General features: G+C 42.9%; 2 protein-coding genes across 3 annotated transcripts in view; one reads left to right on the forward strand and one right to left on the reverse strand.

Annotated features, from left to right (window-relative positions):
• Positions 1–10,188, forward strand: part of LYPD1 (LY6/PLAUR domain containing 1) — a 30,367-nt gene extending 20,179 nt beyond the window's left edge. For both annotated transcript variants that reach the window (XM_003822800.7, XM_008976376.6), the window contains one exon: positions 8,758–10,188. In XM_003822800.7, the coding sequence (XP_003822848.1) occupies positions 8,758–8,993 (236 nt within the window). In that variant the 3' untranslated portion in view covers positions 8,994–10,188. The remainder of the gene's footprint in view (positions 1–8,757) is intronic.
• LOC100988383 (G-protein coupled receptor 39) lies at positions 9,223–9,907 on the reverse strand. The gene has a single exon (XM_055108554.2). The coding sequence runs from the start codon at positions 9,905–9,907 to the stop codon at positions 9,434–9,436; it is 474 nt and encodes a 157-aa protein (XP_054964529.1). The 3' UTR covers positions 9,223–9,433.
• Positions 10,189–14,034: the final 3,846 nt, after the last annotated feature.

A 14,034-nucleotide genomic window follows, 5' to 3' on the forward strand; every position in this document is an offset into this window, starting at 1 on the left:
TTAGGTGACCTGTGTTAGAACCACCTGTAGGTCCTTCTGGGAATCTGTATATTTAAGGAATACCCAGGTAATTCTTCTTCAAGGAATGAATGCCTGGAAAGCACCCCTTGAGCAGTTCTTCCCTGGTGGAGTTCTAACACTGCGCCTACCTGGGGACTGAGTGCACCTTCACTAAGGGACTGCCTTTAGTGAAGTACGTGGCAAAGAACTTTGATGAAGTGTTGTTTCCAAAAGGATGGCACCGCATCAGTGACTTGGTACACTAAAGAGTTTTTGTACCTGTCTGCTGCCAGACAGGTCAACCTTCAGGCTTCTGGGTCAGAATGCTGGCCTGGGAACCATGTTCTAACTCTCAGTAATGTGGAATTCCAAAGCTGAGACCACTGCTGTGCCAGACTTATTTCTAGCAAGGTTGTTGCAGGTGTTTTTTATTTGGCCCACTCAAGCTGTGGTGACCCAGCTGTGTGTTAGGAGCAAGCAGAAAGAGCTGGATTCAAACAAAGAGAAAGCATCATCTTTCTTCTTTCCCCCGTGTAATCAATAATTCAGCCCTCTAAAGCAAGCCAGATGCCTGATGAAGTGCTTGCTGCAAGGAAGAAGACAGGGGCCATTCAGCATCCACATCAACTTCTAAAACCTCTTTCTTTCTCCCCCCTTCTGCCTCACCTCTTGGCTTGCCTCTGGTCGTCTTCCACCTAAATGCAAAACTAATGCATCTGCTAAGAAGTGGCCCAAATATAGTCCAAGAGGAACAAGGATAGAGTGTTTAAAGCTATGGGGGAAAGTGGAGTCAGTAATTTTAAATGTCAGCAAATCAGTCTTTATTGACATTACCATCCCCTCTGAATTAAGTGACATGGTGTATGTGAATTCAATTAGCAACTACTTGTATGAATGAAGGGCATGAGTCAGAAAGTGCTCCATGAACCAACCCACATCATGGATCTGACTCACTTGCTAGAGGCTTCATATAATTCATGGCTTTAAAAAATATGTGCGTGTATATGTGTGTGTATATATATGTATTTTATATATATATATACACACACGTATGTATTTTACTTCTCATTGCCAAATTGATCTTAAATTATATGGAAACAATCATCTGCTTGAAGTTTTTCTATGACATTTATTAAATTATTAAATATAATGGACATTTGCTGAACATTTACCAAGTTGCAAGCATTATTCTAAGTGTGAGGGATACAAAGACTTTCTAGTGACTGATATTCGGGGAGTTACTAACAGCAGAGTTTAGACAATGGGAAAATAGTAGAGTTTTGACAACAATCTGAACTAAATTTCTTTCATGAAACTTCTCTGGTAATAGTTAAGTTACCATCTTGTGTGTGGACAAGGCTCCTAAAAGCCAATCCAGTCAAAAGGTATATCATTTCTGACATGGAAAGTCATTTTCAACAAAATGATTAGAAGGAGCATGACATGGGAAAACAGAAGTCTTTGTCTGAGTCTGCAATTACCTTCGTTAAAAAAAAAAAACATGAAAGTGGCATTGCAGTTAACTCTTGGGAAAGGAAAGAGTACAAGATTGCGAGACTGTTGTAAAAGAATTAGAACAGTTGATGAAATTCTGGTTCTTAGACTTGATGGAGGATTTACAAGTGTTCCTTTTATGACTGCGCTTCATAACTCACATACATGTTGTCAAATAATACATAACAAAAGAATCCCCCCAGGGGCTTTACTCCTATTAGTCCATTTAACATGGAAGGATAATTTCTAATGTCTGTAAAACAGGGAGAACACACAATGGCACAGAAGTATTTTTGTGCCATCGATTTGGGTGCATTTCAATCCAAATTTATATTTAATTCCAGTGTGTAAGGTACAGAGAATCCAGTGTTTTTCTTTATTTCCATATCTACCTTTTCAGCAGAACTGCTGAGAGTGTAATTTCCTTTATATTCTGATTTCTTGGGTCCCAGGGAATAGGTACAATGGCTGCAGTGGAATGAACTGCCTGGGAAGTAACCTCAGTATTTTGTTTATCCTTTCCTTCATTCCTTGGCATGCCCATCATTCACATCCAAATAAATAAGGCAGATTAATACGAATGACTTCCTCAGGGAGAACAATTTGTGGTATTTTTAAAGCAAGCACGCATAGCCACCCATCTCAATCCAAGAGCCCCCAGGAGGCCATCACCTCTCTAAAGACTTAAAGAGGATTAAAGTTTTAAACGCTGGGTGGCTTGATTAATTTGGTGATAGTGGGTGGTGTGTTCCACGGGCACACTCCTGGTCTGCGGATTAGAGCCGTGAGAAATGACTTGGTCTTGGCAGGACACATCTCTGTGCCTCTGCAGGGTGGGGCGGCTGGGAGCTGGTCCAAGCTGGGATTATCCGAGCCACGTTTGATGGACAGCTCTTAATCTACCAGTTGAGCCTTCTAGCTCTGGGTCTGCATCTGCGTTAACTAAGATCAGAGCCTCTCACAGTTCTGCCTTTGTCAACCAAGGCCTGGAGGTGAATTGTAGCTTTATGTAAACTCTGTTACCCAGGCGACACCAATGTAGGAATAAAATCCTACTCAAAACCAGTCAGAAAAGCACTTCCAGACCCCCTTCAAATAACCCCCTTTCCTTCTGTCGTCTTCTCCTTTTCCTCCCTTCATTTACTCATTCATTCCTTTGGTAAATACTTGTGTCGTTATGTGCCAGGCACTGTTCTGATTGCTGGAGCTTACGTTCTATTAATAAAGACACACTAGTAAAATCTGCAGTGTATTAGAAGCGATTAAGAGAAAAATCATGCAGGGATGAAGGGCAGGAAGCATCTCTCAGCTCTTTGGGGAAGTCTCCAAACGATGTCCCCCCCTGTTCTTGGTCATGACCTTCTCCTACCCTAACCCGGCAGTGGTGGTTTCTGAGGCCAGCCATGAGGGTTCAGGGAAACCAGGCCCATGTCCAGCTAGAACCCAGCCATTCCTTCCTGCCCATGTTGCTGCTGCAGTTGTGCCGAACCGTGGTGTTCTTTGCCAAACCTGTCTCATGCTTCAGAGATGCCTCATCGTGTTGTGGACCCGTCAAACTACCACCCAAGGGACCACACTGGTGCATTGCCTCTGGACCTCTTGCCATGATATGACTTAGAGATGGCAACTCACGCACTTACATGTGTGCACACACATCCCCCTGCAGACACACCACTGGAGCACGTATTATATTGCTTTGTGGTTTCTTTCTTACATAAATGGTATACTTAACTATCATTCTGGAACTGTCATTGAGAACCTTCCAGATCAGAATAGAGCTCTGTACTTTAACTGCTGCTTAATATGTATAGTATAAATGTACCTTTCCCCTATTAAGGATGTGAAAGTGTGTTTTGTTTTGAAGGTACATGGTGAGGAATGGGACTGTTTTATTTGTGCATTTTGAATTATAGATCCTTCTGACTGCCCTTATGCCAGTCTCTGCTCCCACCAGCAGTCCATGACAAGGCCCTTGTTTTCCTCACAGCTCCTCCTCCCTCAGGCCCAGACCTGAGCTCATGGGGTCCTGGTTAAAGGAAAAGCAGAGAGAACCACAGGCACAAATACCCCTGCCCCGTGACCCTGAGACTTGAGCTTTGGGGCAGCTCCTGGTGGCTCTTTTCTTGAGAGTGGTCATTCCCTAGAGCCCTCTGGTGGACATAGCTAGGAAGGACCTTGTACTACACAGAGAAAGAAGCCATTTGAGGATGGTTGACTGCGGGTGTTTATTTACGTCATTTTAAAAATCATTCTTCTCGTGGTTCTGATTTTAAATGGTAAGAAAGGGTCAAAAGTTTTTTTCCCACTCCTATCCTGTGGCTGCCTAGAATCTCACGCCAGAGACAACCAATATTATTTCTTTTTTTGTGTATTTTTCCATAAATTTTTATGCATATGCATGTAAAATGTGTGTGTTTAATTTTTATTTTCCCCAATGGATGCATGTTATAGCATGGCAGGCAGTGTAGTATAATGGTTAAGAGTACAGATTATAAATCCAGATCTCCTGGGCTTAAATCCCAGCTCCACAACATATTACCTGAATGGACCCTAAGCAAATTACCTACCCTATTTTTGCCTCAGTTTCCCCACTTGCAAAATGAGGATTACTGCTAGAGTTACTACAAAGATTAAATGAGTTAATATTCATAAAGCTCTTAAAACTGCATCTGAAGCATAGTAAGAAGCATAAACTCATTTGTTTTTTTTTGTTTTGTTTTGTTTTGTTTTAAAGGAAGGAGGAGGAAGGGAGGGAGAGAAAAGGAAGGAGGGAACTTCCAGACATACTTTGCTTTGTTTTTAACTCAGTATCATCTTCTATGGCTTTGTGGAATTGCAGTGTGCAGATAAGACACTGGAAATTTACCACTTCCCTGGTGATGGATAGAGTGATGGTCTATTCTTTTGCCATGACACTCTACTCTACCATGAATAACTTTGTGTATAGTCGTTTTGTATGTATGTGAGTATGTCTGTAGGGTACATGCATAAAAGTGGAATTGCTAGGTCACAGAGTATATGCATTTGCAATGTTGATAGCTATTGCCACATTGCCTTCATGGAAATTATACCTATTTACTCTCCTAACCAACAATGTGGGAAAGGGCCTTTTTATAAGATTCATGAACACAGTGTTTATAATAAACATTTAAATCTCTGCCCAAGTGATAAATAATAATGGCATCTCAGTGTAGTTTTAATTTGCATTCTTCTTATGATACGAGAGATTATCTTTTCATGTGTTTCAAAGCTCTGTTGCATTTTCTGTGAACTGTCTGTTCATTTGCTTTCCCTATTTCTCTAATGAGTTATTTATTCCTTACTGATTTATTATTTATCCCTTATAGGTTTCTAGGACCTTTTTACATAGTAAGGAAATCTGCTTTGTGATTTGAGTTACAATTATTTTTTCCAATGTTTCACTTGTCTTTTTATCTTACATATAGGGATTTTATTAGGCAGAGTTTGTGTGTGTGTGTGTAGTCTAATTTTTCAATATTTTCTGTAATGGCTTCTGGGTGTTATGTCATAGAATAGCCTTTACAACTCTTACATTTAAAAAAATCTCCCAAGGTTCCAAAGTGTCATTTAGTACTTTTATGGGGGTTTTTTCCCCCAACATTTAAATCTTAGATCTACTTGGAATTTATCCTAAGAATGTGAATGGTGGAACTGTTCAGGAGTTCTAAGTCCTCACTGGGCCCTCCCCACCTGGCAGCATTCCTTATTTCCTTCCAGTGTGAGTCTTTATTCTACACCCCTCTACTCCTTGGTGCCTTCGACTCTCTCCTGTGGCTTTCTTCACCAGTTGCACTAGTGCAGGCAGCCATTCGTACCTAAACCCCAGGGCCATTTTCTTAAAGCTACCTAGCAGCCTGTGTGGTATTCAATCACATGTTCCTTACAAGGCAGCTCTCAGCATTCCCCAAAACCATTCCCGTTTGTCCCTGCACCTCCGTTCCCATCGCCAGCCTGCCTGCTGAAGTGCCTACAATGAACCTGGAAAGCTTTTCTTTCTTTATCTGAAGCCATGGGAGAGGTGGCTTATTTCCACTTCTTTCAGACTCCAAACATCAACCTTTCCGGTCCCTCTGCCCCAGCCTCACCACTCAGCCCCATCCCATGCCTCTCAAAGGAGGCACAGTGTTATCTCCACCATGTGGATTTTCATCAAAAGGATGAGTTAAATGCCTTTGTTTTCTGAAAGCCCTCTTTAATCTCGAATTTCCCCATTTCTATTAGCACAACACCTCCTACCTGCTTCCTCTGCCACTGCCCAGTTTAGAACTAGCACACTTTTTCTTCTTGAATGTCTCCAAAGCTAGCTCCTCCATACCCTGACACCAGCCAGTTGCCTGTCACTTACCTTGATGCCTAGGTCCACATTTCCTTTCATCCAGTTGGAAACATCTTTAATCACATCCAATCTCACCCAAAGCATCTCTCGTGCCAGTTTCCAGACTTAGATTTTAACCAAGGGAGGCTCATAGAAGCCCCCAGTTACCCTGAGCCTCATGACCCTCATGCCTCCTCAGGGTGCCTGGCCTGGAGCGGCCAGCCTGGCAATGGACACACCTATCTGACATCAGACACCTTTCTCCATCCTCCCTCTTGGAACATCTAGTAAATGCCCGTTATGGAGCTGTCAACCTTCCCCTTCAGAAAGCCTCATTGTGGTGCCCTCAGTTCCTGAACCACCAACTTGAGAGCTTGTACCTCTCCCCAACTTTCCTTATGAAGATAAATTGTTTCTGACTAACGACATGAGGGTCTCAGCAGTTGTAAAGATTATGGCTCTGTTAGTCCATCTCTTCATAAGGACATGCACTATTTATCCAACTAACCTACCTCATCACTGATCCTTAACCCTGCAAAGTTCGCCTTAAAAATAAGCTCGCAGCCATGTCACTAAATAAAAATGCAAATTGCAGAATAGCATATAGGATGTGATACTGTTAACAAATGTGTGCAAACACACGGACTTTATTTCTCTGTGGGCATATGTGTAAATGTACAGAAACCAGCCTGGAAGAAGGCATGCCACACTGATGACAGCATCTGCCTCTAGGGGAACACGGCGGAGGGCCAGGAACAGGCAGGGGTACTCAAGGTCAATTTTCACCTTACTGACTGAACTTTTTTACAGAGAAAAACATATTCAGTAAATATTTTTTTAAAAGTTTAAAAATTCACTTAAAGAAAAAAGGTCATTGTAGTGGAAGTGGCAAATAAATGCCAGTTAATGTTTTTCATACTTAGGAATAAAAAGAGTAGAATGATTTCCTAAAAAGGGCCATGGATGGCAAATGTAGAAACTATGGGAAATCTATAAATGGGCAATTCCCTGAAGTGTATTCCTTAGAAATCAAACAGTGCCTCCCACACATAGATACAGGCATCCTCTGTACCTCGACTTTATCTTACCAGAGCAGCCGCCTTCCAGGATTTTGTAATGGTCTTAGAAAATCAATCCCTACAAACATGCAGTTAGAGGGGAAAAAATGACATAAAATTGCATGTTTTAAGGTAAATCTAAAGTACTTCTTTACCTCCCACTTGGAAATTTTAGGCAGTTTCATTCTTTACTGTTTCTATAGCACCCAAAGTGGCAATTCTCGAGGAGGGAGCCAAAACCAAAACCACACCTGCCCACATACCTGCAGGAAATGAGTGGGTAAGGAGCCCCGGCTGCTCGTGGGATGCTATATCCCTCAGCTGTGCAAGGCAGCAAACAGGATTAAGACCTGTTAATTCTAAGTCTAGCTTTAGTATTAAACACTATCTATCCAAAAAAATAATTCATTGATATAAAATAGCCACATATGGCCGGGCGCAATGGCTCATGCCTGTAATCCCAGCATTTTGGGAGGCTGAGGCAGGCGGATCACAAGGTCAGGAGATCGATACCATCCTGGCTAACACGGTGAAACCCCATCTCTACTAAAACTACAAAAGTTAGCCTGGTGTGGTGGCGGGCGCCTGTAGTCCCAGCTACTTGGGAGGCTGAGGCAGGAGAATGGCATGAGCCAAGATGGCGCCACCACACTCCAGCCTGGGCGACAGAGCGAGACTCCGTCTCAAAAAAAAGCCACATACATACATGACAAAAGCTATATCTATCTTCAGAGTAAACCCTCTCCCCCTAAAAAAATCCCCGCTATTTTTGTGGTTAATTAATTGGCAATCCAATTTACTGCTATACAGTAAACACCGTCTTGACAGCATGGAGCCAGAATGCTGGGTTCAAATCCCAGCTGCTCCACTTCCTGTTCATGTGACCTTGGGCAAGTTACTAAATCTAGCCCTGAGGCTTCACATCTGTAAAATGGGGGTAATCATGAGGGCCTCCCTTGTAGGATTGCTTGGGGTAGTGAAGAAGCTGACATGCTAAGGGTGTCTGAATAGTGCCTGGGAGACAGACAGACAGGGAAGCCCTTAAATAAGTTTAGCTGGTATTATTTGAATTGAATAAACTTCCACCTTATGATTGATTAAGACACCCTAATTTGATGACTATACTGCAGCTTGACAGGACACACATGCTCTTTGAGACAGGCCCCCTAGTCTTCCTGGGAAGCTTCTTTTTGCACCCAGTGTGTGTCATTGAGTGCTAGCTGCGTGGTACTGGCTTGGCAGATGGCTATGTGTCCTGACGACAGAGCGTTTCTCCTTAGAATAAGACTGTGAGGGACACACGGTCAGCCAGGTGTCCCTTCACTAAATCCCGTGGAAAACTCAGGGCCCATTCAGTAGGGATACATTTATTTCCCTTTGGGATTTGGTCTGTCTTCAAAGAACTCCAGGATTTCATCAATACATAGTTGAGAGCCAGCGTTCTGTGGCCGCTTATAAAGCAAAATGAGATAAAATCTAGACGCACTGCTTGTGGTCCTCACTGGCATGAGAGAGTTTGAACCAAAAAAAAAGTAAATAAAAAGCTGTGTCTTGTACACAGTGTGAACTCTGACTTAAAATGTAAGTAAGTAAGTCTGTTTAACAGCTCTTTATTAACAGGTATTCACAGGTATTGGCATCTCAAATCGCTTTTGGAACAGTTTTGTTAAAACTAATGAAATAGTGCCTGTCTCTTTCACCATCTATCTTGAATATCAATGAGACAATCCCAAGCACTTCCCTGACCTCACCTAGTCTCTGGGCTGTGGGAGGAGTAAGGAAGAGCTGTCCGTTTGGATTTGGGCTGAGAGGGCCAGCTATTCTTTTGCCGGTGCACGTTAACTCAGCTCCTTTGGGTCTGTGTTACAGGGATCATGTACCGCAAGTCCTGTGCATCATCAGCGGCCTGTCTCATCGCCTCTGCCGGGTACCAGTCCTTCTGCTCCCCAGGGAAACTGAACTCAGTTTGCATCAGCTGCTGCAACACCCCTCTTTGTAACGGGCCAAGGCCCAAGAAAAGGGGAAGTTCTGCCTCGGCCCTCAGGCCAGGGCTCCCCACCACCATCCTGTTCCTCAAATTAGCCCTCTTCTCGGCACACTGCTGAAGCTGAAGGAGATGCCACCCCCTCCTGCATTGCTCTTCCAGCCCTCGCCCCCAACCCCCCACACCTCCCTGAGTGAGTTTCTTCTGGGTGTCCTTTTATTCTGGGTAGGGAGCGGGAGTCCGTGTTCTCTTTTGTTCCTGTGCAAATAATGAAAGAGCTCGGTAAAGCATTCTGAATAAATTCAGTCTGACTGAATTTTCAGTATGTACTTGAAGGAAGGAGGTGGAGTGAAAGTTCACCCCCGTGTCTGTGTAACCAGAGTCAAGGCCAGGCTGGCAGAGTCAGTCCTTAGAAGTCACTGAGGTAGGCATCTGCCTTTTGTAAAGCCTCCAGTGTCCATTCCATCCCTGATGGGGGCATAGTTTGAGACTGCAGAGTGAGAGTGACGTTTTCTTAGGGCTGGAGGGCCAGTTCCCACTCAAGGCTCCCTCGCTTGACATTCAAACTTCATGCTCCTGAAAACCATTCTCTGCAGCAGAATTGGCTGGTTTCGCGCCTGAGTTGGGCTCCAGTGACTCGAGACTCAATGACTGGGACTTAGACTGGGGCTTGGCCTCGCTCTGAAAAGTGCTTAAGAAAACCTTCTCAGTTCTCCTTGCAGAGGACTGGCGCCGGGACGCGAAGAGCAGCGGGCGCTGCACAAAGCGGGCGCTGTCGGTGGTGGAGTGCGCATGTACGCGCAGGCGCTTCTCGTGGTTGGCGTGCTGCAGCGACAGGCGGCAGCACAGCACCTGCACGAACACCCGCCGAAACTGCTGCGAGGACACCGTGTACAGGAGCGGGTTGATGACCGAGCTGAGGTAGAAAAACGACTCCGAGAAGGGGAGGAGGATCATGTACGCCCGGAAGTAGGACCTCGTCCAGTCGTGCTTGGGTTTGGCCGCAGCCATGATCCTCCGAATCTGGTTGGGCATCCAGCATACGGCCAATGTCACAACAATCAGCCCTGGGCAGACACGAGCAGGAGGGAGAGACAGAGAAGAGAAAAACACAGCATGAGAACACAGTAAATAAATAAAACCATAAAATATTTAGCCCCTCTGTTCTGTGCTTACTGGCCAGGAAATGGTACCAATTTTTCAGTGTTGGACTTGACAGCTTCTTTTGCCACAAGCAAGAGAGAATTTAACACTGTTTCAAACCCGGGGGAGTTGGCTATGTTAAAGAAAGACCATTAAATGCTTTAGACAGTGTATTTATACCAGTTGATGTCTGTTAATTTTTTAAAAATGTTTTCATTGGTGTTTGTTTGCATATCCAGAAAGCAGTTCATGTTATCCATAAATCTGGTTTTGTCTTTTTTTGTTTTAAAGATGTATACATACAGTATAGCTGCATCAGATAAAGCAGTGTTTGTATTTTAAAGGATGTCTGCACAAAGAAGACCTAGTGATATTTTTAAATCAAATGGAAGAAGTGTCCCTTTGGCAACAAAGCAGCATATTTAATGACACTGGTTTTGCATTCAGTTTCAGGGGAAGCAAAGTCAGAGGAATAGCCTGTCGCCAAGAATGTTTTTTGGACATATACATACTAGGTATGCACACCTATAATCATGATGCTCTCATATCTGCAACAGCACATGTGTTTCTTTTCAGACACTTTTAGATCCCTCATGTGGGGAAAAAGAATTATTCAGAGATGGCAAATATAAAACTTCCTTCTAGTTCAGCCAGTAACATGCTCCCTTCCTTTGCAGCACTGAGCTGTGCTGTCAACAGCCCAGAAGCAATCAGGCCCTAGAGAAGAGACCACTCAAAGGCCCTTCTGTAGATCAAATGTTTACTGCATGTACATTTGTTTGCATGCCCACATATTTGTATTCCAACTTAAGTAACCACCACCAGTTCTGCAATTCTGACTGACTGACAGAGATAAAGATGCTACATAGACCACAAAAAACTGAAATCACAGGTATCATGAGTTTAGTTACAGTGATAAAAGCAAAAAAGAAAAAAGGAAGATCAGGGGATCTGTGAAGTATTTGCTCTCTCTTTTCGTAAGGAGCCAAGACACCCACAGTAAATTCCCCTGTAGAGAGCTGCTACGTTAAAGCAGGATTTGCATTTTCAGAAATGCTTCCTTCCTCTCCTACATTTCAATCGTAGTAAGAAACATTTACTCACATTTTCAATCTTCTGATTTTCTAGAAACCCTAGGAAAGTGACGCTTGGCAATGAATGCTTCCTGCCTATGACCCATGGTAAATATTCTATTAATAAATGGGGGCCAGACATGGTGGCACATGCCTGATATCTCAACACTTTGGGAGGCCAAGGCAGAAGGATCACTTAAGCCTAGAAATTTGAGACCCACCTAGGCAACATAGCAAGACCCCATCTCTACAAAAACAGAAAAACTTAGCCAGGCATGGTGGTACATACACACCTGTGGTCTCAGATACTTTTGGGGGGCTGAGGTGGGAGGATCACTTGAGCCCAGGAGGTCAAGGCTACAGTGAGACACGAATGTGCCACTGCACTCCAGCCTGGCTGACAGAGTGAAACTGTCTCGATAAACCAATAAATAAATGCTCCAGGAAAAAACAGCCACATTCACACATCCAGAATTGAGCCTCCTGTATGCACTGGCCTGAGTATTCCTTGCCTGCTGTTGGAGGGGACCCTAGCTGTGTTCAAATCCTCCACAAATCCATATGTGAGCAAGGAAGGCCTTGGAAACTCTTCTCCTTTGTTAATTTCCACAGGTTTCTCCTGTCAACTCCCAGCCTAAAACTTTGAAATATAAACCAATTTGTTTATTTTTTCCTTTGAGTTTGCTATCCTGAGAACATCCAGTAAATCTAAAACTAAAATAAGTGAACATATTGATCTGATGAAAAAATGGTTAAAAAAATACCATCTTAATTCAAGAGTTTATTCTGAATCACCTAGTTACAGATGCTGGATAGGAACAACAACAGCAACAACAAAAATTTCTGATTTTAAAAAAATACATAAGAAATCCGGGACTTTTTTCCCACTTCGAGGAGTATAGGTGTTCCCAGCCACCTGTGCTATTCCAAATTCATCTTAAGTTCCTGCTCCTTGTTTGCATCTCATCCAGCTCTGACTGAGAGGCTCATCTCATTAGTTGTGAAAGAACTAGGAAAAAGACCATACCTGAGGAAGCCACATATTTTCACAAAGTTTTGCATTTTTTTTTCTCTTTCCTGTCACTGAATTTCAGAGAACATGTACAACCATCTTCATCTGAGGAGTTATTGCCCAGAATATGGAAATTGCACGGTTTTAGATGTGAACTGTGCTACACCGTGGGAGGTTGTACTTTAGGCGGTGAGAATCCAGAAAGGCGATGAGAAACACCTTGTACTAACCATGAGCTGAACATAGCACAGCTTTTAAAGCCAACAGACAAAGGCAATGAGAAGATAAGGCAGGCTTGTGAAACAAGGGGAGAGAATGATAACATTGCTTTTCTTCTGCCCTGTCTTTGCTCCTCATTCTCTTGATCTGTTGTTTACATGACCCTTACTCTTCTGACAGCTTCCCACATGCACTGGCCTGGTGTCAATTGTCCTTCACTGATCATCCCATCAAAAGCAGCGGAGTTCAGTAAAAAGCAAGACCCAGCCTCCAGGTACAAGGCAAAGGGCAGGGGTAGATAAAGAGTTGTGGTGTTGTTTGTAGCCAGGATAAAATTCCTGCTCTGAAGTCAAAAATAAGTGGGAAGAAGCTCAGTGTGAACAAGTAACAGAAAACCAACTCAGAGTCACAATGATGAGGCAAAGAAGGGGAAGTTCGGTTTTCTGGGTGTAAAAGTAGGTAGATATAATAGCAAGGACAAACTTGTAGAACAAGAGAGACAAAGACCTGAATTAGAAATGCAGAGATTTTCATATTGTGCACCAGATGGGTGTTTTGAAATAACCTATAATAATGCAGAATATTTATTACTGGGTTTTTCCTAAGCCAGTTTCTGTGCTAAGCACTCTGCTAATTTCCCATGCATTTCTCACTCCTGACAACAACCTGGAGAGCTTTGACCTGGTGAGGTCAAAATAGTTATTCTCTTAATTTAACAAATGAGGAAGTGCAGGCTCAGAGAAAGTTAGTTGCCCAAGTGCAATAGCTAGGACACATCTTTGCCAGACTCCAAAATCCATGCTGTATATTTTTTTCTCAAAACACAATATTGTTTGCTATTCATACTTTCAGTTTGAAAAATACAGAAACACAAGCAAGAAAGTAAACACCATAATTCCACCATGTAAAATGGATATAGCACAGTGCTGTCCACTGGAAATACAGAATGTGAGCCATATATGTAGTTTTAAATTTTCTAGCAGCCACATTCAAAAAGAAAAAGAGATGGGTGAAAACAATTTTAATACTGCTATTTAATCCGATACACTCCTAAAATAATTATTTCACATGTAATTTCAACATGCAATCAATATAAAAATTATTGATGAAATGTCTTACATTTTTTAATACTAAGTCATTGAAACCTAGTATAGGTTTTACTCTTACAGTATGCCTCAGTTGGGAACAGACACATGTGGCTAGTGTCTACAGTATTGGACAGCACTCACTAAAAGAATCCTTCCTAGCCCCTCCCCAGAGCAGCAAGGCTCCCCCTCTTCCCATTCCCCCAACTGTCCCTTTAACAACCACATTCCAGAGAGTTATATCAAACCAAGGAAGCCCCAAGGAACCTCCCACATAGCCTGTATTTGTTACACTACAATGCAACCAATGCTGAATTAAATCTCTGAGTATGCATTCTCAGCTATAGCGAGGAACAGGGTTAGCCAGTCTTTTCCTAGAAAGCCTTCCATATAAGGGAACTCTAAATCATTTAAAACTTATATAATCCAGAAAACACAAGGATGTATTTTGCATTTCTCATTCTAAACTTTGCCTAGCTATCCTAGAATAATGCAGATCATGCCAACTACTTGGCAGGGCTGTTGGGATAAACTTCCCCTGCCTCAACTGGAGGTGGGGAAAATGGCTGGCGCTTTTCTTCCTGTGTTTTGAAAGATAGTTTTGCTCTAGGAAAATGGAGCATTAGGCAT

Source organism: Pan paniscus, chromosome 13, assembly GCF_029289425.2.
Source record: "Pan paniscus chromosome 13, NHGRI_mPanPan1-v2.0_pri, whole genome shotgun sequence".
Lineage (NCBI taxonomy): Eukaryota > Metazoa > Chordata > Mammalia > Primates > Hominidae > Pan > Pan paniscus.

What these genes read in the sequence shown, in the direction of transcription:
- LOC100988383 (XM_055108554.2), bottom strand. Translation starts at nt 9,907, where the DNA reads ATGCCCAACCAGATTCGGAGGATCATGGCTGCGGCCAAACCCAAGCAC.